The sequence below is a fragment of the Narcine bancroftii genome, chromosome 10, assembly GCF_036971445.1.
Source record: "Narcine bancroftii isolate sNarBan1 chromosome 10, sNarBan1.hap1, whole genome shotgun sequence".
NCBI classification, from domain to species: Eukaryota; Metazoa; Chordata; class Chondrichthyes; order Torpediniformes; family Narcinidae; genus Narcine; species Narcine bancroftii.
In genome coordinates, this window is record NC_091478.1 from 108082522 (window position 1) to 108110307 (window position 27786).

Consider the following 27786-nt stretch of genomic DNA (forward strand, 5'->3'; position numbering starts at 1 on the left):
GTTCACTGGTATCAGGCAATTCTTATACTGTGAACAGAATTTAACATTTATGAATTTCACCAGGTTTTGGTGCTTGAAAGGTAAATGGTTACTGCTCAAGAATGTTCTTGTCAGTTTTCAGAGAGAGATTTGCTCGTTGGCCACTTCAGTGTCTTGCTAAAGAAACTTGCCTCATCAGGGTTTTCCAGATGATAACCTCTTTCTTTCAGGTCACCACAGAGTTCCTTTTCTCTTTTCCTTATTTCAAGTGAAACATTATACAGCCAGCCATCTCCTCTTGTATGGACCACAAGGGCTTTGAACAGGCTGAATTAAGAACTCTCAACCAATCTTCAAAATGGGTTTTTTTTCACAAGCTTGCCAACCTGTCATGTTCCAGTCCCAGCTGCTGCTGAACTGTAGAACTTAATTCTATCCCTCTTCGCCCCACCCCCCCACCGCAATCAGAGAGAGTGCAGCACCAGACCTCATTTTCCAAGTTCGCCCATCTGTTGCTTTCCAAAACAATAATCCAATTCTTCACAGCACGTCCAATTAAGTCTCTATAGGCATTCTTCAAAATTTTTGCAAAGTCACTCGGAGCCTTGACTGTCTGGCTTGAGCAAAGCTCTGGCATTTTAAATGAGATCTGTTTTGAAGTATCTTCCAAAAACCTTTCTATGCATAATATAACATAATCTGTCACTTACAGGATTTACAAAATAATATGAATTGGGATTCTGTAATTGAAACCCTCACAGACTTCACAAATCCCAACCAAAAAATTTAAGGTATAAAATAAAGTTTGTTCTTAGTAACTTCAGTGTAAAAATAAACTGTTTCCAACTCTTATTTCTGGATGTATGTGTATGATGCATCTGTCTGGCAGATACCAATACCTCCTCATCCCTGTTTTACAAGAAAAAAGCACCAACCCCCCACCCCGGCCCCACATCCACTACATTGGAATTGAAGTCCATATATCCAGTTATATGAAGAAGCTGCTATTTATTGAAATAAAAGACTCACTTGTGTGGAATCGAAACTGCTGCTTCGTAATGCAAAGAACACAGAACTGGTACAATTAACTCTTTATTAAACACTAAGTTAACCTGAGAGAACCCTTACTACTTTCAGCCTTGAAAGCAGTCTCCAGGGGTCTCTGCTCAACAAAGGGATGCATCAACTTTTATACACTTGAGTAAACAAGTTGAACTGAAGAGGACATCATTATTCTCCATATAAGTGACCATGTAAATTACCATTACATGGTTAATCGCTCCCCTTGTAGGAAAAGGGTCTACGTCCTTGTATCAAGGTTGAATGATAAGAACACTGGGTTACATTTACTCCACGTTCAGCAAAAACACGGATACCTTGTCTGCTCTGCCTGCATTCCAAAGTCATCTGTTGGTGCCTTATGAAGCCCATACTAGTCTGTATGATATCCATGGAGCCTCTCCTTAATCTAGACATCAGGCTTCCATTTTGTTTTAATTCATTTAATACTTAATTATAATATTCACTTTAATACTACAACTGGTATCATTAATATTCTTCAAAATGCCTCATCTGGTGTGGATGGATTCATTCTCACAGGATGGTTTATTATTAATGTTATTGAAGAAGCTTAGCAAACCACTGACAATAGACAATAGACAATAGGAGCTGGAGTAGGCCATTTGGCCCGTCGGGCCAGCACCGCCATTTTAGATCATGGCTGATCATTACCATCAGTACCCCTTTCCAGCCTTATCCCCATAACCCTTAACTCCGTTACCCACAAGAGTCTTATCTAACTCTCTTTTGAACATAGTCAGCGAATCCGCCTCTACCATCCTCTGTGGCAGAGCATTCCACAGATTCACACTTCTCTGGGTAAAAAAATGCTTTCTCATCTCCGTCCTAAAGGGCCTACCCTGTATTCTTAAACTATGCCCTCTAGTCCTCGTCTCCCCCATCACTGGGAACAAGTAATCAGACTTCACCTTGTCTATCCCCCTGATGATTTTGTATACCTCAATCATGTCCCCCCTCATCCTTCTAAACTCCAATGGATACAAGTCCAGTTTTTCTAGCCTTGCTGCATATGACAACCCTGCCATCCCTGGAACTAACCTTGTAAATCTGCGCTGCACACCCTCTATAGCTAGTAAGTCCTTCCTCAAGTTTGGAGACCAGAACTGGACGCAATACTCCAGGTGGGGTCTCACCAGGGCCCTGTATAACTGCAGAAGAGCGTCTCTGTTCCTATACTCCAATCCCCTCTTTATGAAAGCCAACATTCCATTTGCCTTCTTCACAGCTTTCTGAACCTGCATGCTAGCCTTCAGCGACCGGTGAACAAGTATACCCAGATCCATTTGCACTTCCCCACTCCCTAGCTTGTCTCCATTTAAATAATACTCAGCTTTCCTATTACTTCCCCCAAAATGAATAACCTCACATTTGTTCACATTGAAATTCATCTTCCATTTAGCCGCCCACTCCTCCAGCCTGTCCAAGTCCCTCTGCATTTTCCTTACATGCTCCTCACACCCCACACCGCCACCCAGTTTAGTGTCATCTGCAAATTTGCTCATGTTATTTATAATCCCCTCATCCAAATCATTAACATAAATTACAAACAACTGAGGACCCAACACTGATCCCTGAGGCACTCCACTCGTCACATCCTGCCATTCTGAAAAAGACCCATTTACTCCAACCCTTTGTTTCCTATCTCTTAACCAATTTCCTATCCATGTCAGCACCTTACCTCCAATACCATGCTCCCTGATCTTGCCCACTAGACTCCCGTGCGGTACCTTATCAAAGGCCTTCTGGAAGTCCAAATACACCACATCCACTGGTCTCCCAAGTCCACCCTCTTTGTCACATCCTCAAAAAATTCCAGAAGGTTAGTCAAGCATGACTTACCCTTAAGGAATCCATGCTGACTAGCCCTTATACTATTATTACTGACTAAGTGTTCTGCTATTTCTCCTTTTATGATGGACTCCAATATCTTCCCCACCACTGATGTCAGGCTAACCGGTCTATAATTTCCCGTTTTCTCCCTCCTTTCTTAAAAAGCGGCACCACATCAGCTACTCTCCAATCCTCAGGGACCTCCCCGGAATCTATGGAACTTTGGAAAATGTCGTCCAGTGCCTCCACAATTTCCATAGCCACCTCTTTAAGCACCCTAGGATGCAGCCCATCAGGCCCTGGGGATTTATCAGCCCTCAGTCCCAACAATTTACTCATAACCTCCTGCTTCTGGATCCGGATATCCATTAGATCCCCTACCTCCCCAGTAAAGTTCCCCAAGTCTCTTGGTACTGCATGACCACTACCCCCTAACTGACTATAACCTATATCCTCCTTGGTGAAGACAGTTGCAAAGTATTTGTTAAATTCCTCTGCCATCTCCTTGTTTCCGGTAATAATTTCACCCTTGCCCATTTTCAAAGGGCCAATTTTAGACCGAACCAATTTCTTCCTCTTCACATACTTAAAAAAGCTTTTGCTATCCTCCGCAATATTATCTGCTAATTTCCTCTCGTACTTCATTTTCCCGTCTCTTATGGCTTTCTTAGTTACCCTCTGATGTTCTTTGAAGGTTTCCCAATCCTCTAATTTCCCACTCTGCTTCGCTATCTTATAATTTCTCCCTTTGGACTTGATAATGCATTTGATTTCCTTAGTTAGACAGGGCTGCCATTTGCATCTCCTAGAGCCTTTCCTCCACTTTGGAATAAATTTGTCCTGAATCCTGTGAAAAATGTCCATAAGAACCTGCCATTTTTCCCCAGTTGTCCTCCCAACTGGTGTATCTTCCCATTTTATTTTGGATAGCTCCTCCCTCATAGCTGCAAAATTCCCTTTATTTAACTGAAGTTCAGATGCTTCTGACTTCCTTTCCATTTCCCTTTCTAATTGCAGCTTAAAAGTAACCATACCATGGTCACTATTCCCTAATGGCTCCCCTACATCAAGGTCATTTATTAAGTCTGCGTCGCTGCACAGCACCCAGTCCAGAATCGACTTCCCCCTGGTAGGTTTCTCCACTAGCTGTTCCAAGAAAGTATCTCGTAGACATTCTATAAACTCGCTCTCTTGTGTTCCTGCCCCCGTCTGATTATCCCAGTCCACCTTCATGTTGAAGTCCCCCATAACTACCGTATTGCTACCACTTTGACATGCCATTCTTAATTCCTAATTTATACTACTACCGATATCTGAGCTACTTTTCGGAGGCCTGTAAATGACCCCCATTATATTCCTCTTCCCCTTGCAATTTCTTAATTCAATCCAAACAGACTCTACCTCACCTGTTTCAATGTCCTTCCTTTCAAACGCCTGAATCTCATTTCTTACCAACAGAGCTACCCCACCTCCTCTTCTTAACTTTCTGTCATTTCTAAAGGACGTGTACCCTGGAACATTTATTTCCCAATCCTGCCCTTCCCGCAGCCATGTCTCCGTTATTCCGACAATGTCATAACCTCCCATCGCCATTTGCGCCTCAAGCTCATCCATTTTATTCCTTACACTCCTTGCATTCATACACAATACCTTGATGCCATACCTCCTTTCTCCCTCCACCTTGGTTCTTGGTGCATTTGTTCTTATTCTCCTATCACTTTTAGCTCCCTTATTCCTTATTGTTTCACCGTCTATCGGAACCACCCCTATATTCTCTCTCCTATCTACTTCCCTATCAGTCCTGTTCCCTTCCCCCTGCCAAATTAGTTTAAATCAGCTCCGACAGCTTTATTAACCTAACTGCCAGTATATTGGCCCCCTTCGCATTTAGGTGTAAACCATCCCTCCTGTATAGGTCCCGTCTTCCCCAGAAGAGATCCCAATGGTCAATGAACCTGAATCCCTGCACTCTGCACCATTCCCTCAGCCACACGTTTAACCTCTTGATTTTATTATTCTTGCCCCCACCCTCGCACAGTACAGGAAGCAGCCCCGAGATTACAATCCTGGAGGTCCTGCTTCTCAACCTCCTTCCGAGCTCACGGTAGTCTCTCTTCAGGATCTCCTCCTTCAATCTATCTACGTCATTTGTGCCCACGTGTATCAGGACCTCTGGCCGGTCTCCTTCCCCCCCCAGGATACTCTGAACCCTATCCGAGACGTCACGTACCCTGGCTCCTGGGAGGCAACACACCATACGGGAACACTTGTCAGGTTCGCAGAATCTTCTGTCCGTTCCCCTAACGATGGAGTCCCCAATGACCATCTCGTTCCCCTTCTTCTCCTTCCGTACCACTGTCTCCTTAGGCGCTACCTCTGGCAGGTTATCTCCCCCTACTTCATCTGTATATTCGTTGCTAAGATCTGTAGCCACTGGGGTGCTCTCCACAGAGCTAGCAACTTTTGCCCCACTCCTGACAGAGTCCACTTTCCTGACCCCCCCCAATCCAGGGGTAAGCACTTCCCTGAGTGTTGAATCAATAAATTCCTCGCTCTCTCTGATTAGCCTCAGATCATCTAGCTGCATCTCCATTTCTTTAATTTTTTTCCTAAATGCTTGTGTCTCATTACATCCCCTGCAGGTATGTCCTGTGGAAATGTTTATGGTCTTGTCACTCCTCACACTCTCTGATGAGCCTAAGGTCATCTAGTTGGAGCTCCAGTACCTCAACTCGGCCTCTAAGGAACCCCACCTCCTTGCACCTGGCACAGAGATGTAAACCAATCAATATCAGCCATTGCAGTCTTGCTTACTGACAGACTTGTCAATGGAGCACACTTCTAAGAACTGAGAAACATCCTATTCATTTTAATGTTCTGCAAATACCAGAAAATTGCATCTGAACCACTTTCTATTGGTTTTGAATTCAGAAAAAATCCACAACAAATTGTTGAGTTCTTTATTCAAGACAACCAAATAGAATTGCATTCTGAAAAATACTGAATAATACAGAAGTATTACTTTTATTGCAGAAACTAGTGGCACAGATGTATTCTCAGAATGAAAGTGAAGAGTCTGAAGAGGACATAAAGATGGAAGCAGATATTTCAGATGAAGAAATGGCTAGAAGGTAAACTGCTACATTTTAAAGGCCTGTGATTCAACACAAGGTTAATTCATCAATCAATCATTGAGCACAGAATGTATTTAATAATCAAGTTGCTGAGGAAACACCTATTTTAAGACAAGTGTTGGATGTTAAGCTTGCACTATTTTTGAGATATTGCACCATATCATTCACTCACATACTTTTTTCTCTTCCATTACAAAAATCATAAATCATGAAAATAATTGTGATGGATGAGAGGTGACTTAATAGAGGTATACAAGATTGAGGGGCTTAGAAAAGTTGACAGCCAGCAATGCTTTCCAGGGACAACAATACCAGAGGACATCTGTTTAAGGCAGTAGTTCTCAACTGGTGGGCCACCTTCCCACCAAACTTATTAGATTTTTAACATCCAATTTGATTGGAGAGACATTGGTTGGAAGGTGGAGGATAATTGGGGGGTTGTGGGGGTCGAATTAAAGCAGCTTGCCCAGAGGCAGTTTTATAATTACTGGCACTCTGGTGGGGGCCGCAGATGTGGTGGTCTCACAGTTGAAAAACAGGCGCCACTTATCTGCCCTTCCGTCTCCTGGTTGTACTTCCTGCTAATTGGGCTATTAGCTGGCATAAGTTTTATTTAAAAACTGAATAGATTTGCAAATTGTGACCCACTGTTCAGCTTGGCCGAGGGGAGGGTTTGGAGATGCCCGACTCCCAATCCTCCCCTCACCCTATACCAGAGCTCCTGAGTCCTGATTTCAAACACTCCCCTGTACACTTGGCCTACAGCACATGCACACTAGAGTCCTGTGTACATGTGCAGTAGTAGGCCAATCCCTGTTATTTTAATTCAAACATTAAAATAACTTTAATCAAAAAGGGCTTGTTTTTACGCAAGTTGTAGGTTAAATAATGGAATGCATTTTCATTACCTAATGTAAAATGTGAATTTTAGCTAATTTTAAATGCAGTCATTGTTTCAATAGTTGAAATTATTGGTGACTCATTCCATTCAAATGGGATGTGATCAATAAATGCAGAGCCTGCCTGTGTGCAGAGATTGGCTGTATGCTTCGGTCTTTCCCCTATCCTCTCTGCCCTGAAGCTCTATCATCCCACTTGAGGCGGTGGTGCTGGTGAACACTGGGAGGGAGCTTGGTGGTGGAAAATGCTAATAAGGCAAATGGTCTCTGACCTCGCTGGGTTGGGGGGAGAGAGAAAGTTGGGGGGGTCATCTTGTCTGCACAATCACCATTTTCTGCACTACCAAGCCAAAGACAGCAGAGATCAGAAAGACTCTTCCCACGCCTCGACAGATCTGAAGGACACACGCATACTCATAGCATAGAGCTTCCTCTGCCACTTTGTCGGCAGAATCAAAGGTTGCCTGGCTACGGCTGCCAATTTAAGAATGTTTGTGTGCCCACTGGCTGCAAAACATGTGCCTGCGCACGGCCGTGATCGTGGCATTTTTTTTTGTGTGCACTCACTCCCCCATTGTTGAAACTTGGCCACACCCCTGTGGGGGTGGGAGGGAAGGATGGGGGCCTTACTAAAGCTCAGCCTATAGGGCCTGGGTGGTAGCTGATCTGCCATTGGCTGACTGTAATGCTAATTTAAACTATTTGCATATGTCATTTCATGGACTGTATCCCTCAATTCCCAGCCTGTTCAGATGTCGGCACAAGCCTCTTGAACTTGTGATTTGGCCGTCTTCCCAGGTAGAGTGAACTGGCAGTGGGGTGGGTATTTGTGTTTTAAATTGTCTTGAACATTTACTTTGAACTTCCCTCTCTCACCTTAAACCTGTGTTTATTTGACATTTCCACCCTGGAAATAAAGACTGCCCTCTCTCTGCCCCTCATTTTGTATTCTTCTGTAAAGTTGCCTTCAATGCTACAGACAAAAAAAGAATCACACCTCCTCTTTTAAAGCCTCCACACATCCTTCTGTGACAATCTGCTCAGTACACAATCATCTAAATGTGGCTTAACCAAAGAACCCCAGCACTAATCCTTGTGGAACACCACTAGTCTTGGATCTCCATTTCAGAAAAACACTCAACCACCTCAATGATCAAGCTCACTAGATTCTTTCTGATTTAATCTTCTGGACCAACCAACTGTGAGGGATCTTGTTACTACTGTCCCTGAAGACAAAATTCACAGCCTTGCCTTCATCATTCATCTTTGTTACTTCCTCAGAAGACTTGATCAAATTTGAGAGTACACAAAGCCATGGAGACTAACCCATACAAAGCTGATGCTTTTCCATAATTCTCGAATGTTGTTTTTCTCCAATTTTGAACAGCCATATTATAGATTGCTTCCTTAATAATTGGAGTGATGGGATCAAGATCACAGCAGATCCAGTCTTCACTGCAGAAGGTGCAGAAATTGTTGCACAAGAAATCAGAAATCCAAGCTGTTTGTTTATGAGACACAAAAGAGAAATGCAAGTGCTGTCGTCTGGAGCACAAAGCAAATTGCTGGAGGAACCCTGCTGGTTAGGAAGCGTCAGTGGAAATCCAGCCCTAATGCTGGAATTTAATATGAAACTTCCAGCATCCCCCTGCATTCACAAATGCTACCTGGCCCACTGAATTAATACAGCAATTTTTTGTTTTTGCTGTTGATTGTTTTGTTCCAGCAGGACACAGGATTATTGAGGCCAATCATCGTGCTTTTACTTGCATAGATCATCTAACTTTACTGGATCTGACAACCCAGGTTTTCTGAGATCAATTTCTTTTGGAGTAAACCAAGGATAGTACAGCACAGGAACAGCCCCTTCTGGTGTGGTCAAAGTAAAGAGACAATACTGGAGAACTCAGCAGGTCAAACAAACAGTGTACTTTATATTGCAAAGATAAAGATACATAACCAAATTGTAGGCTTAAGTCCTTTATCAAGGCAGGCACCCAAACAAAATAGTTGTTTGGGCACCTGCCTACATTTTATTTATACTTTGAGGAAGGGTCAAGCCCACAATTTGGTTATGTTTTATTCTTTTGATGTGTGTGCACACTTTTATGGTTAATTTGGGTATTATTAGCTTTCAGAAGAGGATAGTGTGACATTGACCAGATTATCCTAATTGGGTTAAGAGCCCGGGTCAGATGAGATGATTCCCTCATCTCCCATCAAAAGTGTGTCACGAGATCATTAAGCATTTTTTTGAAATTATTTAACAATTGGACTTCCCAATTGTAGTGTACTGAAATATTAGCCTCTAATTTTCAGCTTGAACCCTGGTAGGGGGACCAGAGACAAAAGTGGTGTCTGTCCACAGCTGGAAATGTACAGATTTTAATGGTGCAAAATCAGGCTTTCGTGGCTTCTTCACCAGAAATTGGTGAATTCTCTACTGATTTATTAGAACAAATTAAAAATTATCCTCACTTGATTGTTTTTGATGAACCTAACCTTAATTCCTTCCATTTTGTTGCGTAAATGGGCCACTTCTCATTCCCATTGTTGTTGGGAGTAATGTTACTTCAAAATCTTTTAAAAACAGTTTAAAGATTTTTTTATCATCCAGAGATTCTTTAGAAATCAAGAATGTTTTCAAAAAGAGAAACAAGGAAAGCATTCTGTGTTTAATACTGTCTTTATCCTTCTCCATGCTCTTGATTTGGATTACAAAAATAAATCTGACTTGGAGGGTGAGAATCTAATTCTTAATGGTCCAGTGGCCAATTGGCATTCCTCATCAGTTTATCTATACAGTCATGTTAATGACTTATGAGGAATAAAATACTCATGGAGAACAAATTGATTTCTTCTGTATCAGTCGATTTTTCAGTGATGTAAACTGCTCCACATATTAAAGGATTAAACAGTCAGAATGTTGTGGTAGAGAATCACAAAGTTTTGAATCATTTGAACCTGTTGATTTCTAATATCTCCACTGAAACATAATACTATACATTGACAGATCTATCTTGCATCCGTAATCAAACAGCACATGAATGAATAATTGAATTTTAAAATGTAGTTTATATTTGGTATTTTTCAGTAGAATGGTACTCGGGTTTTTGAAACAGCCAATTCCTGCAAGATCTCAGTTTTTGAGAAGTTATTAGCCACCTGTCCATGAATCTTTATCGCTGAAATATTTATTTGCTTATAATTTTGTCTTGAAAAGGATACCCAAATCTTGCTCACAAAACCTATGTTGACTGCAATAAAATTAATTGCGGGCTTCTCATTTTTAACTGCTCTTTTAGGTCCTGTTTTTTTTAAATTGCCTTCTACTGGTAAAGTTTATTTCTTGGGTATTTTGTGTTTTCCTGTGACATCCATCTTCTGCTGAAGGAACTCTGCTACCTTATTGCTTTTAGTGGCTGTCCCCTTCACTTATCCTTCAAAATTATACAGGGAATCTTCATGATGTTGGTTGGTCCAGAACCTTCAAACCCTCACTTTCGCTTCAATGTTTTTGACCCTCTTATTTCATTCCCAGTGCCCTTTGCTGTTGTGATTGGATGCTGGTTGTACCAGATAACACAATGCACCTTGGCTGGTTCTGATCACTTCAAACAAAGGATGCGATGTGACTTTAAATAGAGATCTATAAGATTATGAGTGACAGAGAAAGGTTGAGCAGCCTGGGGCTTTTTTCTCTGGAGCGTAGAGATTGAGGGGGGATTTGATGGTGTTCAAGATTTTAAAAGGACAGAGAGAGTCAACGTGGATAGGCTTTTTCAATTAAGAGTGGGGGATATTCAAACCAGAGGCCATGGTTTGAGATTGCAGGGGGAAAATTATAAGGGGAACCTGAGGGGAAATTTCTTCACACAAAGGGTGGTTGGGATGTGGAATAAGCTTCCGGCAGAGTTGGTTGAAGCAAGGACGTTATTTACATTTAAGGAAAGACTGGATAATTACATGGAGGGGAGAGGATTGGAGGGGTGTGGACCAGGTGCTGGTCAGTGGGACTAGGAGGGCCAAACTGGCCTGATCTGTGCTGTATATGATTATATGGGAGTACCAAACACCAGAGGACATCTGTACAAAGTAAAAAGAGGAAAGTTCAGGGGAGACATGGGGGGGGGGGTAATATTTCTTTACACCCAAAATTGTGCATTCCTGGAAATAGGGGCATTTAAGACACTCAGACAGGAATATGGATGAAAGAAAAATAGGTTGAGATGGGAAGGGTTTTGTTTTTAGTGTAGGTATATAGAGGTACACAACCCTTTATCCGAACATCTAAAATCTTGAAAGTTCCAAAATACAGCAAGTGGGGAGAGAGATGGCAGCGCGGGGCAGGTGGGCGGGGGACCAGCAGTGCGGTGGTGGCGGGGGGCCGGCTTTCCGAAATCCGGAAAAATCAAAATTCCGAACACACTGTTCCCCAAGGGTTCCGGATAAAGGATTGTGTACCTGTATTGGGCTGAAGGGCCTGTACTGTAATGTTCTTTGATGCTTTCTCTTGAGCAGCTCAGAAACTTAGTACTTACTTCTCCAGGACCTGAAAGCTTGCTTCATTATCTCATCTACCAATCAACTTCATTTTGTATGGTTCTTGCATGTTACCTCTGTCCTTTATCATACATGTGACTTTTATAAGTAGAACAGGATGTTTGCCTTTGTAATTTGAATACCCTTGTGTATTTCTTTGCACATTTTGGCTTCAAGACCTTACCTGAACCCATTATTTTATTCCCTGAACATTTTTACCTCTCCATCGTGCTTCTGACTCCAGTATTTATTTCTGCTAATCCCTGTGACAGACCATGATATCATATGATGCCTCCCTGATCATTTTCTGGATGACCCCAAATGGAATTGCTTCTTGCTTTCTCAGCACTTGTACTTGCTGCTTTATTGTGGATCGTTGTATTGTCACTCAGTCTTCAATGGAGAAGTATTAAATGTGTTTTAAGGCACAACTCCTTTCAGCTAGTTGTCCAAACTACTGATAACACATGAATGTAATTTTAAAAAAAAACTAAAGCTGCTGAAAGTAATAAAATAAACCACGAAATACTCAAGGGGTCAGGCAGCACCTGTGCAAAAAGAAACTTAGTATTTTCATCTTAAATACTTCCAGCCTGAAGAGTTTGTCTTTTTCTTTCCACAGAAGCCACCTGATTGAAATGTTTTCACTTGTCCTAACTCAAATAACAATAGACCTATTCTTAATCTCTATTCATTGGCAAATCTGCCACCCATCAATTATTTTGGTGAACCTTTGTTTATCACAAGTATACCAAGTAGTCTTCTTGCCCGTACTTGACAATTCTTCTCTATTATTTCCTTGGTCTTGACCAACATATCCTAAATGAGGTATATTCCTTTTCTTTTTTTATTATCAGTCATTTGTCTTGTATCCATGTTGCCTTTCTGATTTCTCCCTCTGATTTTTCCTGTTGATTAATTCCTTAACATTTTCATTAACAAATTTTCTCATCCTTGCCTTCTCTGGTAGACTTTGTCTCAATTTTAAAATGGTTACTAAGTGTTAGCCACCTCCCTGATCCCTTCCAGTGTTGTTTGCCTTTGGAAAACTCTTGAAACTTTGCCATTGAAGATCATCTTTTACCATAATAACATTTTTACTCTGGCTTCATGATTGTTTTTCCCTTGGAAGACCTCAACTTTAATTCTTCACATTCTGAGCATACTGATTTTGTTTGATTGCAGTGAACATCTGGTGTAAGTGTTCTTCACATGTGGTATGTAGCTTCCTTTCTCCTCTGCCAAATCTCTGAGCACACCATTATAATGGGCAAAAAAATAGTTCCACTACCCTTTTTATTTTTGTTTCCAATAGGCATGAGGAGTTCATGGGCAACATAGTCAACTGACAGCAAATGGAGTTGGACAGCCAGTCAAAAACACCAGAGTTGTGACCCCAAGGCTGTTCTCATGCCCCACAAATATTTTGCCTACCTCCTCTTGTGCTCATATGAGCTCATTTGTTGCAACAATCCTTGTCTGTGCATGAAATAACTGTAAACTTGTTATTTTTCTGCTTAATTTCTTGTCTTTCAATCTCTAAAATGAGATCATCCAAAACTTCTCAATCATGTCCTAACTTGTATCGTATCCTTCAAGTCAACCCTGCATTGGATTAATTCGCAGACTTGCTGGAGAAACTAAGCAGGCCACTCAGCATTCCTGTGTAACAAAGAACCACAACCAATGTTTTGGGCCTGATCCCTTGGTCAAGGATTGAGCAAAGGGTAGACAGGAGCCTGAATTAAATGATGGGGGGAGGGACAGGGGAGAAAGCACAGCCCCACAGGCGAGAGGTAACACCTTCAAACAGGTTTGGTTTATTTTGTAAGAGTCTTTCAGGATCAAATATTATTTTGGCACTCCCTTGTGGGATATTTCATTGCATTAAAATCTGCTAGATCAATATAAATTGTTGTGCTTTTGGCAATGAATTACCGTTCTCTTTTCTGAACCTATCCCCACTAAACTGCTGGCCTTTCTAACCCCTACTCGTACTCCTCTCCAGTAAATTGTCTCTCTCTTGAGCACTATTGTCCTTACAAATCAGAACATCTCTGTCCTCATGACAATCCACTCTGTTTGCAAGTTTGTGAATTAATCTCCAACCACCTCAACACTCAAATGCCCCTGTGCATTCTTGCATCTTAAAATCCACTATTCTACCAATTTCTATTAATATTTCAACACTCCTTCCTTTCTACATTGTTTAAATGGCTCTATTCTCAGGTACAGTTGATGTCCTTTTATGAATGTCCAAATGCACAATCTCTGCTTAGCTTCTAGTGTTTTTGTATGGTTTGTCATGCTGGTTCAATGTCTCTTCTACATTATCCAGGTCAATGAATACTCCTCTTGTCATATCTCTATAATTCAACTCTGTTCTCTTCATCACTCACCAAGACTAAGCAGCATGTGAACCATTCTGATGATTGTATCAATATATCAGACGTTCCTTGTATGTTCATCATCCACGTACTGTACAACCCCATGAAGCAGTGTTCGCTGGTCCTCGGTGCAGCACTGCAAACACAGAGACCTAACCCCATACAGTAAAATGATGCATCTGTGCAGTACATGGATACAAATATTAAAATAAATAAATTTTGTTAAATAAAAGCAGTTCAGCCGTCTCATTGCCGTGGGAAGAAGCTGTCTCTCAGCTTGGTGGTTCTGGCTGTAATACTCCTGTATTTCTTTGCCGACAGGAAGAGCTGAAAAATGCTGTATGCGAAGTGGAAAGGGTCCTCATTGCTTTTTGCAAGCCCTCTTTTGACAATTAAGTGGTAAATCCTGTTGGTGGGGTTGGGAGAGACCTTATTAATCCTCTCTACTTCTCTTCTGGATTTACTTCCAAACTGATGCTCTGCAGCAACCATACCACATTGTGACACTCAACAGTACAAGTGCTTAAAAATTCAGTTGAAGTGGATCATTTTCTGGACATGGATATAGAGAATTTCAGCACAAATTTACTTTTGTGCTTTGTTAGTGTTGTATTCTGTGAAGCATTATTAATGATAATTTGTTGGAATACACATTGCACAATGTACCGAAATATTTACTTGCTGCAGCCAAGCAGGTACCTGTACTGAAAAGTTTAATAGTAAACTAATTGTTTAATTAAGAGACAATAAACACTTGAGATAATAAATTTGGTTTTTTTTTCCAGATATGAAAGATTAGTGGGGTCCATAAAAAGGAAGTTTACAAAGAAACGAGATCGATCGACTCTTCAAAATGATAAAACCGAATGTAGCCCCAGAGATGTTAAAGTCAAGAAGACATTTATGAAGCCTCAAGTATAAGTTACACAACTGAGATTTTAAATAGTTTTACGAGTAAGGGGATAAAATTCCTGACTGAAAACCTGCAGCAGCTAGCTGTTTTATGGGTAATTAAGGAAATGTATAGTTTGTTTGCATCTTAAGTTTGGAGTTGGAAAATCTTGCACCTTGTTGCATTTTGCTAAGGGAAATGATTTTGCTCTTGTATTGAAAACTTATTGATTCTTCCCTTCTGCAAACCAGAAGATCAGTTCAATTATGCTTGAAAGGGCAGTTTATCTTGGGAATTATGTATATATAAAAATTCAAACATAGTATACGTAGTTTTACTGCTCTGAAAATAAGGATCATCTTCCCTTCCTATGAGATTTTTTCCACTGATAATAAGTAGTAAAAATATAAATATCCTGTGATATTGATGTTCAGATTTCTTGTTCTCTTCAGTGTATTTGTATTGTACAGCCAAGCATCAACTTGCATCCAGGTTGCATTCTGGAAGTGGGGACGCAAATCGATTTGGGTATAAGTTGATTGTTATAGGTGAAATATACTGTACAGCATAAGATACCATGACACAAATACATATTTATCTAAACCTATATTGTGCATACATATGTACAGATACATATAGATTTCAATTACATATGTACTGTACTATAAGTTAGGTGTACACTGTGTACCATTATACGGCTGGCAGTGCAATCGCTTTGTTTTGGCTTTTGAGCCCATGTGTCAAAATGCGTGACTTAACGTCAGCTAACCCCCACCCACGTTGGTCCCAGCGTAAATTTAAAAGAATTTTATTCAACCCTTATGATAACCTCAGACCTATCTCCAATCAGAGGTTACTCAATCAGGTGTAAGTTGAGTTACGGCTGAATGTTGGGAAGCTGAATAAAGGATAAGGAGTTGAATTTCTCCCTACCCCTCCTAAGTTACAGAGTGTCTAAGGATACATTTGTTCAAGGTGTGAGTTTCATTCTTTATCAAGTCGTGGTTGTGCAATTTTTCACTTCACTTGGAATGTTGACCTGAACCACTGAATCCATACTTTCAATGTAAATTCGAAGGTGAGCTGCCTTGTGACAACAGAACCATTACATAATTTACCACGTGTAATAGAACCTATTTGAACATCATGGTGGACTTCAGCTTGTATTGAAAAATTAAAGAATATTTAAAAATCCTGAACTTTTGAATGTCTTTATATGTACAAATTAAAGGAAGTTTATTTTTGACTTCACTTATTTTTAGATATAATTTGATATGCCTATAGTTATTAATACTGTGAGTTGGCTCTTCTACATTTGGGTACTTGATGTTTGAAATGGCTTTATTTTTGCAAGCAAAAATAAAGGTCTTTTGGGTTTTCATTCAATTCAAACACACTCAACTCGTGAAATGTAGCAAAAACAGAATATGCAGGTTGTGCAAACACTCAAAGAGCCAAATGTGTTTTTTGACACTGGGAGAATAGGTTTTGGGAAGAAGGGAGTAGGTCACTCTTTGAATTTTGAACAGATTTGTCTGTGGATATTTTTTTTCTTGTCATGTAATAGTATGGCCATGAGAAGAAATTTTTAAGAAGTCAAGTGAATTAGCTGGTTCTTGTTTAACAGCTGCTGCTTTTTTTAAACCATTAAAGTGTGGGATTAACAATCGATTGAAGATTATTAGTTCAAAACTGGATGCTTTTTCCATCTGAATAAATGTAATCAATGGCATGGAGGATTGGCATTGTGATTACTTTAGATAATCCAGAAAGTTTTGGGTTTTTTTTCATGCTTCCAACACATTTCAGGTTTCACAAGACTATTTTGTGGACATAAAAGACTAAGATTCAGAAACTTTTTTTCTACTAGAGACTTGGTTGAAGTTGAGCCTAGATGGGAGGAATAAAAATTTCCTCTGCTGGCATTGAAACTTCTTTATACCCTCACTTTAGCCAGTCTGAAGTCAAGATCTGTATATTGGCCATTGCACAAATATGTCAGTTGAGGCCTATTGCATGGTATTATATTGGAAATTAAAAATGTTATGTCATTCAAGAATGTCTCTTCAAAGATAAAGACTCAGACATGTTGAGGTACAAAAGAAATATTTTCTAGTGCTATCCTTGCAATAGCTTGGAATTTTTTTTACTTGAAATTCTCCATGTTGGGTTTTGCTCTAGACTATCCAATAAAAATAATATATGCATTCTAAGTAATTTTCATTGTTGTTCATGTGAGCCAATGGTTGGTAATAATTAGCCCCTGACTATTTACTTTAATCAACAAAGCTCTTAATTGAAATAATACACCAACATTTAAAAAAGTGTTTAAAATGGTTTACTACTTGACTAATGTTTAAAATGGTTTAAAAGTGTTTAAAATGGTTTACTACTTGACTAATGTTTAAAATGGTTTAAAAAATGATTTAAAAATGGTTTACTACTTGACTAATGTTTAAAATGGTTTAAAAAATGTTTAAAATGGTTTAAAAATGGTTTACTACTTGACTAATGTTTAAAATGGTTTACTAGTAGACCATGATTTATCAAAAGCTACAAGGTCTAATTAGTAATGACATATTCTTTTCACAAGATGAATTGAGACACTGAAAGCACAATGCTGGAGAAACTCAGCAGGTCAAGTAGTGTCCCTATATATCGCAAATATTAAAAATACATTATGATGTTTCGGGCATCAAGGTATGGAAAAATGTCAGCAGGTGAAATGAAACACTTCCTTGGTATCTATGAAATAGCATCTAGCTCATCTACAGGTGGGCTGTGCTTTCCAGAAGAAATGCAGAAGCACGTCAGAAAACAATATGTGGTGCTGCAGGGAATATAAATCTTGAATGTGATAAAGCTGTCTTGAAGTTGCACTGTAATAAATATCATTAGTACCTGATACAGTGATAAAGTTATCTGACAATCTATGAGGGCACTGCAGCACTGTAGGGAATTACAGTGCATTTCTGTATTATAACTTCAGCAAGGATTTCATTGATTTTCATTGTCAACATCTCGTTAAAGCATTGGGAATTTCAGGGAAACTGCTGAGTCAATTTTTAAGAGCTTAATTTTAAATTTCCATTTTTGAAGTCTCGTGAGAAGTATTGGTAATCCGCTTTAAGAACATTTTCCATAATTATCCATATTGATTATACCTATTCATCACAAGCTTTCCATCCAAGGAAATCATTATGGCAGAGTACTTCAAACTCAACTTTTTGATTCAAGTCACAGCTCCTGTATCCTGGTGTCACAAGTTTCAAATAAGAATGAATAATGGTGAAGGTTAGGGTTATATTATATGTTCAATAATCCAAATCCTAAATATGTATTGGTTATTTTTCTCATTGCTAAAATGTTTGTCACCTTTATCTACATATTTATAATGTACTATTTGGTAACATTTGAAATGAATTTTGTGACATATTCATGACAATCAATTCTGATTCTGAAAAAATTTTGAAAGGTACAGGATTGTACAAACTAAATCCAAACCTAAATGGCTTGGAAATTACCATCTATTTCAGTGTATAAATCAAGTCGTGAAACCCAAAAAATGGGGGTCGATTATCATCACCTGAGGCAAAGATGGGAACAAGCACATCCATACTCACTGTTTAAACAGTCTTCGTATGGGTATCTGATGAGGCGGTTTCAGCTTCGTCGTCCGTGTCCCACAATAAATAATTTTCATGCCATCAATTGCACAAGAAATACCACACTTTTTAAATGATTTTATCGCAATCTCTAACTTTGTCCCTTACCTTGAGCACGAAGTTACATAGAACATCAAGTGATGCAGCATGCATTTGCCCTGCCTTTTGTAAACAACTTTTCTGTACTCTACATCAATATTCCATTCCTCGTAAACCTAGTCTTTGAAAGGCTTGCGCAAGCAGACATGGAGAGGTTGAAATATAGACCTCAAACCACCTGGGATAACCACCATGTAAGTATGTAATGCTGATCTACTTTTAGTGTTCTTGGTTAAGTGGCTACGAAACATATCCCAGAGCAGCAAAATCTGTTCTTTGCATAAATCTCTGGCCGCCTGTTCTACCCATTGTCTATCCATCCATGCTTGCTTTTTCATGAAAATGTACAGAAATACCTGCAAGGAATTTCATTTGTGTTTGAGGATTAGCATGGTTCTTTACTTTGTCCCGTTGCCCATGCACGATAACACCACAGTAAACCTTGGCCTTTCATGGCCTGTACTTCTGGTTTGCACAGTTTTAACACCTTTCCATTTCACTGGTTTATTTATCATGTTGAAATTCATGGGGGTTTCATCCATTTTTCCGATATTTGCCAATGCAAACTGGTGTTTCTGCCGGTGACATATAATTAAACAGGTGAAAGCTTACAATTTTATGATCAAGATGTTTTGATAGATTCTGTGCAATTTCTGTTTTTTGTCGTAATACCAGATTTTTCCTGTTCATGAAACAGTTGTACCAACCGACTGTAGCGTTAAAATCTTTACTGAGGTCTGGGTGTGACTTTGCCCACTACAGTGCAGATGTTTTTATTTTGGGTGACTAGCAAACTGTTCACATACCCATTCTGCAATGTAATTTTCCAACTCTGGCCAACAAGTGATTCCTTGTCTCAGTGAACATTGTCTTTTTGGTATTTTTCTTAGTCTCTTTCATTCTTTCTCCAATCTCTTAACCAACTTCTCACATACATCAAATTTTCTTACATCAGCCCAGTTGTTGGTTTTCATGGCCATTTCTATCGCTTCCAACTTAAAACTCACTTCATACTTTCGTCACAAGTTCCATTGTATCGATGGACCCTCCATGATTGCAGTTACCTCCAGCCAACGACCAGCAGATCAATCCACACGATCTTTGGAGGTCGACATATACGCAGGTCCATGGCCCATCTCAGGCATCGTGATCTTTGGGGGACGACTTGTACGCCTGTCAATGAGCCAACTCAGGCATCCATAAAATTGGGTTGACTTGTACACCAGATATACCATAAAACCCTTAAAATGAGGCTGAAAATGGAGGTCAACTTGTATGCTAAAATATATGGCATTTCTGAAGTTTTAGATTTATGTGGCACATTGTAAAATGCAAGCCTCTATTTTGTGATTTATTAGTTTTGTACATTAGCCACTGATTCATTCCCCACCAAACAAGATTCCTTTATTGTCATGTAATAGTACATGACGATCATGGGCGACCCAGTTAGCACCACCGGAATTCAAATTTGGCACTACCATGAGGGACCCTTTAAACCACAGGATATTAAGGTCCAGATTTTATACTTGGCATATAAGATGACCCTAGTTTTGGGGTGATATTTTTAAGGTTCAATTCGATCTTGTCTGCTGACATGTACAGTAATCAGAGACTTGCATTTTCCTTTAACAAAATCCCAACCAATCACCTTTCACCACCACACCGCCTGACTAAACGACTTCTTTCATTGAACAACTTCTCTTTTACTCACTTTCAAGTCAAATGTAGTCATATTAACACAGGATCTATTTTTCTCTCTTTATTGGATACCTGGAACAATGGTTTCAGTTCCAGCCATGCTTCCTCCCTCCACTCTTTTTCTAGTCACTTTGATGACTGTATTGGTACTACCTCCTGCCTTCACGTGGAATTCCAAAATTCCATTACTTTTGTTCATTTCTATCCTGCTCTCACGTTCCCCATGGCCAGCCTTTTAATAGGCTTTAATAAGTCATCTTGACGACTCTGGTGTGCAGGTTATAACAGACAAATCCTCTGTTTCCACCCACTCCACATCTCTGCAACTTTTACATATTTTTGTTCCTCACGTTTCCAGCTCTTATAAAGCATCCCTTGACAGACATGTTAACAGTGAAACTGAAAGCCTTAAATGACAAAGCAATTTGTAAATTTAAGAGAATGGAGAAAAAAAAGATAAATTACTGTTAGATTATTCACTTTGGCACAAGGAGGATAAAACAAAATGAAAAGATTAAAACAATGCCCATTCAATAGATTTAAATAATATCAACTTTCAAAGGACCAATGAACTGTAAGAGGAAAAAGTGACAAAAACATTAGGGCACTTTTCAGAACTTTGAAGCATTCAAAAAAGTTTATGCAATGCTTATGAAGTGTCAATGTTATTTCAGTGTAGAAATAAAGGTTTCTAATTTACACACTATAAATTCCAAAAAGGACCAGTGTGAATATGACCAGATAATAGCACAAAAACAGATTGATTAATGGTTGAATGTTGGCCTGAACAATGGAAATAACTGCCTTGTTCTATCAAAGAGGTGTCATATGGTGAACGTGTCTGCTTTAGTTTATATTGCATCCAAAGGCACCAAGAATTTACTCAGAGCAATGCACACTCAGAAACTCGAACACAGGCAAGAGTCCCATAAACTGACAGTTAATAATGATTGCATATGCAGAGACCCAGAATGCAAGGAGGAAAACAAGTGTAGGACATGGTTTTCTAAATCAGTAGGTTGAGCAAACAAGAATGTTGTATATGCACTCACACAATTAAGACGTGGAGATGTGATCTTTTCTCATCTTTTACTTCGATTAGACTAACCTGGCTACTGACACACAGGGTTTATGGTAGGGTGACATCATGATGTCCAGCAGAGGGCAGGCTTATACACAAAAAAGAAGACAACAGGAAAGTTCAGATCTAATACTGTGGCGTGAAGAAGAGTTGATTTATGAGTTGATGGTTAAAAGGCTTTTGGGGACTAAATATCAGGATAGGGATTTTATATAAAAAGTGATGATGTTCATTCAAATTCTACCCAGAATGTTATATCTATCTTTTGTTCTTTAAACATCTGCAAAGGCTTCCCTCTTTTTTTCTATCTCAAACAAGCATATGTCTTCTTCTTTGGCTTGGCTTCGCAGACGAAGATTTATGGAGGGGGTAAAAAGTCCACGTCAGCTGCAGGCTCGTTTGTGGCTGACCAGTCCGATGCGGGACAGGCAGACACGATTGCAGCGGTTGCAAGGGAAAATTGGTTGGTTGGGGTTGGGTGTTGGGTTTTTCCTCCTTTGCCTTTTGTCAGTGAGGTGGGCTCTGCGGTCTTCTTCAAAGGAGGCTGCTGCCCGCCAAACTGTGAGGCGCCAAGATGCACGGTTTGAGGCGTTATCAGCCCACTGGCGGTGGTCAATGTGGCAGGCACCAAGAGATTTCTTTAGGCAGTCCTTGTACCTTTTCTTTGGTGCACCTCTGTCACGGTGGCCAGTGGAGAGCTCGCCATATAATACGATCTTGGGAAGGCGATGGTCCTCCATTCTGGAGACGTGACCCATCCAGCGCAGCTGGATCTTCAGCAGCGTGGACTCGATGCTGTCGACCTCTGCCATCTCGAGTACCTCGACGTTAGGGGTGTGAGCGCTCCAATGGATGTTGAGGATGGAGCGGAGACAACGCTGGTGGAAGCGTTCTAGGAGCCGTAGGTGGTGCCGGTAGAGGACCCATGATTCGGAGCCGAACAGGAGTGTGGGTATGACAACGGCTCTGTATACGCTTATCTTTGTGAGGTTTTTCAGTTGGTTGTTTTTCCAGACTCTTTTGTGTAGTCTTCCAAAGGCGCTATTTGCCTTGGCGAGTCTGTTGTCTATCTCATTGTCGATCCTTGCATCTGATGAAATGGTGCAGCCGAGATAGGTAAACTGGTTGACCGTTTTGAGTTTTGTGTGCCCGATGGAGATGTGGGGGGGCTGGTAGTCATGGTGGGGAGCTGGCTGATGGAGGACCTCAGTTTTCTTCAGGCTGACTTCCAGGCCAAACATTTTGGCAGTTTCCGCAAAGCAGGACGTCAAGCGCTGAAGAGCTGGCTCTGAATGGGCAACTAAAGCGGCATCATCTGCAAAGAGTAGTTCACGGACAAGTTCTCTTGTGTCTTGGTGTGAGCTTGCAGGCGCCTCAGATTGAAGAGACTGCCATCCGTGCGGTACCGGATGTAAACAGCATCTTCATTGTTGGGGTCTTTCATGGCTTGGTTCAGCATCATGCTGAAGAAGATTGAAAAGAGGGTTGGTGCGAGAACACAGCCTTGCTTCACGCCATTGTTAATGGAGAAGGGTTCAGAGAGCTCATTGCTGTATCTGACCCGACCTTGTTGGTTTTCGTGCAGTTGGATAATCATGTTGAGGAACTTTGGGGGACATCCGATGCGCTCTAGTATTTGCCAAAGCCCTTTCCTGCTCACGGTGTCGAAACTGCCTCAGGATCTTCGTGATGCCACCATCATCACCCTGTACAAAAACAAAGGCGAGAAATCAGACTGCTCAAACTACAGGGAAATCACGTTGCTCTCCATTGCAGGCAAAATCTTCGCTAGGATTCTACTAAATAGAATAATACCTAGTGTCGCTGAGAATATTCTCCCAGAATCACAGTGCGGCTTTCGCGCTAACAGAGGAACCACTGACATGGTCTTTGCCCTCAGACAGCTCCAAGAAAAGTGTAGAGAACAAAACAAAGGACTCTACATCACCTTTGTTGACCTCACCAAAGCCTTCGACACAAGCATATGTAAACCTCTGTAAAATCTCTGGGCTTTCTTTGCTCCAATTAGTATCACCAGTATATTCAGTCAAATGTTATATTAAAATCATTCATCCCATGAAACATTTCTTAATTAATTAGAAGTAAATATAATGCCCATACTAGTAATTTTGATCTGCAATTAACCATTCATACCACTGTTTTAAGTTTCTTTGTTAGTTCTCGGCAGCTTTCAATAAAAGTGCTTCATAGTCGTGAATATGATTTTTCTCAAAATTTCACATCTGTTGATTTATATCCTAAAATAGTTCTTCGCTTAAATCATTCAGCAAAATTATTAGTCTTTATTCCTTTATAATCACCCTTATTGTTCACTCGAGCATATAGCATTGCTTCTGCATGTTTGGATGATGCTCTTCAATTAAAAAATATCACATTGTAGATTATTAACACCATAGATCGTCAGATATTTGTTTATGCTTTACACTGTGCTAAAATAACCAGTTCACCTTCAATCCTGTAAGAAGAGTAGTTGCTTCAAAGTTGCGTCCCTGTCCTTGTCACACTAAACCATGCTGAGATGTAAATGCATGGATGACAGTTATCTGATTTAAGTACCTTTCCCTGGTGAAACAAGCACTGCATCTGTTTAGTTTTATGAAGGAGCATTAACCTTGAGGTTCAAGGAGAATGCTGTACGTTTATTGATTTCAATTTAGAAGGTAAAATGTGTCTCCAGTGCATGTTTGAGATGGTCTCAATGTAAAGACCTGAACAAAATAAAGTGGTGGTGGCATCGCCTATAAAACAACCGTTATTTCATTAGCTTTTTAAAATGTTGAGCTACTGAGACTTTACGAATTTCAATTACCTGCCCTACCATCTGCTTGAATTTAGCAAAATGCTTGTCAATACTTAAATCACAGGCCTCAATGTAACAGGCTTCATGCTTCATTATGGTAAAGAAAAATAATTCTCCACTTTATCTCCAAATATGGAGATGCTTTTTGTCCCTCATACATCACCCATCAAATTGCTCACACATCTGAAGTATAGCTGAGATGTTCATCTGCTGACCTGCTCTGCTTCTGCTCTGAATAAGCAAATTCAGCTACTTAAAACCTGCTGAGCTCAACCAGAGGGCAATTGAAATTGATTCTAAATTCCAGGTCAATAAGCTTTTTTTTCATGTGAGAGCTGATGATACATTTGGCTAGCCTGTTATTTGTGTATTAGCTGAATGTTCACAGTATTTTGTATGGTGACTTGTTGATGCATCAGTGTATAAGAAAAGGGTAATACACAATGTATCCAGTGCCACAGTACGGCTGTCCTTTCAAGGCCCAGAAGTCTAGATTCCTATAAATAAATATAGTGTGAGGCTTCAATATGGTACCGCTGAGATGTTAATATTATTTTGCATCGATGTCAAAGTGTAATGTGTGGATTGTCAGCTCTGCATGCTTTCAGATGGCATTTTTAATATTTCACAATTGGATAAAATGCTATTCTACATGAATTATTCAATCTATTAAAATGTAAGATGGATGCATGTCCCTTCCAATGCTAGAGATAAACATGACCTTGGGTCAATCGAATTTTACTTGCAGTTTGATTATGAAGCAACAAATTTAAATTCAGTTGTTTAGCTTCAAGATCATATTTAGAAGCATTCAAGAGGTTAATATTGTTTACTGCCTCTGGGAAAACCATTTAAAATATATCATTAGAAAAGTGTATAGATATTGAAAGGAATGATTTTGTAGCCCCTTCATTTGGTATTCTGCATTTTCATAATCTAACAATGGAAAGAGTCAGATGATTTATTCTTCGAGTTAGGAAAATGTATGAAGTTTAAAATTGGTAATTTTCTTTCCCAAGAAGACAGTGACATTCAAACTGATGCTGGTATCTTTAGGAATTCCTGAAAAGAATTTTTATTCAGACTATTTTGGATTATTAAATAATCAAATACAAAAATCAGTTATTTCTGCATTGTTGTATCTTCTTGCTGATATATAATAGCAGAGTATAGAGTGGTTAAAGCTGGAGAAGGGGCAGAGAAGATCGACGAGGATGTTGCCAGGACTCAGGGTACTGAGTAATAGGGAGAAGTTGAGTAGGCTTGGAGTGAAGGAAAATGAGGGGTGATTCCTTAATTGTCATGTAATAATACAGAACATTCAATACTGCATGAAATGACCTTCTGCTTGCCATAAGGGCAGACAAGGAGTCACCATTAGTGTCACCTGGTGCCCTTTGCAGTGAAAGAGAAAGAAAAGCAAAAAAATTGTCCCTTCAGAGCCACGGTGTCCATGGATTAGCCTCCAGCGCTCCCGCAATCTGCAGTTGCTCAAACCCCTCTTTGATTCATCAGTAACCCGAGCTCTAGATATAAACCTCTGACATGATCAGGAAGCCTTCAGCACACAAAGACCTTCAAGAGCCCTTCTTGCCCTCAGCACCCTCACAGATCCCAGCTCTGGTACCTGGCTCCTATGAGCCAGTCTTCAGCAGCCCGCAGCTCGTGCTGATCCCCCAACAGCAAGTCAGCCACAGCCTGTCGGTGTCCCTCAGCTGCTGAGCCCCTCACAGGTCAGCTGTCTTGGTCACCATCCTGTCGGGGTGTCTCTGCGTCTCTTTCTCAATGGGGAGACTGTGGTGAATGTCTGTCAAGCTGCCTGCCTCCCCTCTGGCGAGCCTTGTTGTACTAACATTGGCTGTGCATTATCTCTACTGTTAAGGACACTCCCCTTGGGTATAACTTTATATGAACCTATTGTCTTTCATTATTGTACCATGAGTTTCTGCTAATAAAAGCCATGATTATTGTTTGACCACGTCGTCTTTGTCAACTGGCACTTCAATTTTATTAACAGAAACGGATGCAGCACAATGGTGAAATCCGCCCCAACCCAGAAAGAATGGCCCCCCCTTAAGAAGTACCACCCCCCCAGACTCAGCAAAAGCCCTTAAAAGGTGTATGGGATTTTTTTCCTACTACTGCAAATGGGTTTGGGACTACACCACGAAGACACGCCCTCTGTTTGACACTAAATCTTTTCCTCTCTCTCCAATAGCTTTGAAGGTTTTCAAGAGAATTAAAGCTGATATTGCCAAAGCTGCACTCTCGTCCATTGACGAGCATGTCCCATTCCAAGTGGAAACTGATGCCTCAGATTGTGCCTTGCCAGGAACCCTTAATCAAAAAGGCAGACCTGTGGCATTCTTCTCCCGCACGTTACGCAGACCTGAACTTAAACATCCAACCATTGAAAAAGAAGCCCAGGCTATTATTGAAGCCACTTTCTAGCTGGCAGAAAATTTACTCTTGTCACTGATCTGAAATCTGTAGCCTACATGTTCAGTACTAAACACAAAAGTAGATCCAGTACAGACCGGGGAGGTTAAATGAACCATCTGACGCATTGTCACGATCTGCCGCTGGTGCTCAGCTGGAGGGGCTAAAACAGATCCATAGCAGACTGTGCCACCCAGGAGTCACGAGATTCTTCCACTATATAAAGGCTAACAACCTTCCTTACTCTCTGGAAGAAGTCAGGAAACTGACAAAGCTCCGGAGGCCACTCTCATCAAGGCAACCCGACGTTTTGAGAATTATCTTAGAATTTAAAGGGCCATTACCTTCCAACAACAAAAAAGTATATTTCCTTACTGTAATTGACGAATATTCCAGGTTTCCCTTTGTGATGCACTGCCCTGATGTCTCGTCAGCGTCTGTCATTAAGTCACGACAGAATTTTCAGTTTTCCCAATTACATTTATACCGATAGAGGCTCAGCATTCATGAGCGCTGAACTGCGGCGAGCCCTGCTACGGAAGGGGATTGCCACCAGCCGTACCACAAGCTACAACCCCCAGGGCAATGGGCAGGTCAAAAGGACTATTGCAACAGTCTGGAAGACTGTTAATCTTGCTTTAAAAACACAGTTACCCTGTTACCCAGTGGCAGGAGGTGCTGCCTGAGGCACTACATTCTATTCAGTCTTTATTGTGTACTGCAACAAAATTAAACACCTCATGAACATGTGTTTGCCTTTCCTAGGAAATCAGGAACTGTGATGGACTGGCCAGCCTGTTTATCTGAGCCTGGAACCGTGCTGCTGAAGAGACGTGCTTGGGTGTGTAAAATAGACCCCCTAGTCCAACCAGTTCAGCTACTGCATACTAACCCCAACTATGCTCATGTTAAATTCCCAGATGGGAGTACTGACACTGTTCCCCTAAGAGATCTGGCTTCGCCTGTTTCGCCCCTTCCTCATACCCCTATTCAGAGTGTGCCTGAGAGATTGGGCTCACCCCCCTCCCAGCCTGTGACCCTTAGTAAGCTTTCAGATGGCCATGCTGAGGTTCACGCTGGCGATTCTGGAGCAGGTCCAGAAGTCAGTTCTTCCCACACTACAGACCCAAGAACTGTACCAGTTTCCAAGGTTGTAAAGGAGCCACCTGCTTTGAGAAGAAGCACCAGAATTCGTAAACAACCTGATAGGCTGACATATTCTCCTTTGAAGAAGACCGCA

General features: G+C 40.6%; 1 protein-coding gene across 3 annotated transcripts in view; it reads left to right on the forward strand.

Annotated features, from left to right (window-relative positions):
• The window catches only part of mphosph6 (M-phase phosphoprotein 6), a 34025-nt gene extending 18083 nt beyond the window's left edge, over window positions 1-15942 (forward strand). Inside the window, exons 4-6 of one of the 3 annotated variants that reach the window (XM_069902215.1) lie at window positions 5923-6020; window positions 7666-7741; window positions 14637-14723. In XM_069902215.1, the coding sequence (XP_069758316.1) occupies window positions 5923-6020; window positions 7666-7729 (162 nt within the window). In that variant the 3' untranslated portion in view covers window positions 7730-7741; window positions 14637-14723. Of the gene's footprint in view, window positions 1-5922; window positions 6021-7665; window positions 7742-14636 lie in introns of all 3 variants that reach the window. The other 2 variants (XM_069902217.1, XM_069902214.1) reach the window with 2 other exon arrangements.
• The last annotated feature ends 11844 nt before the right edge of the window (window positions 15943-27786 follow it).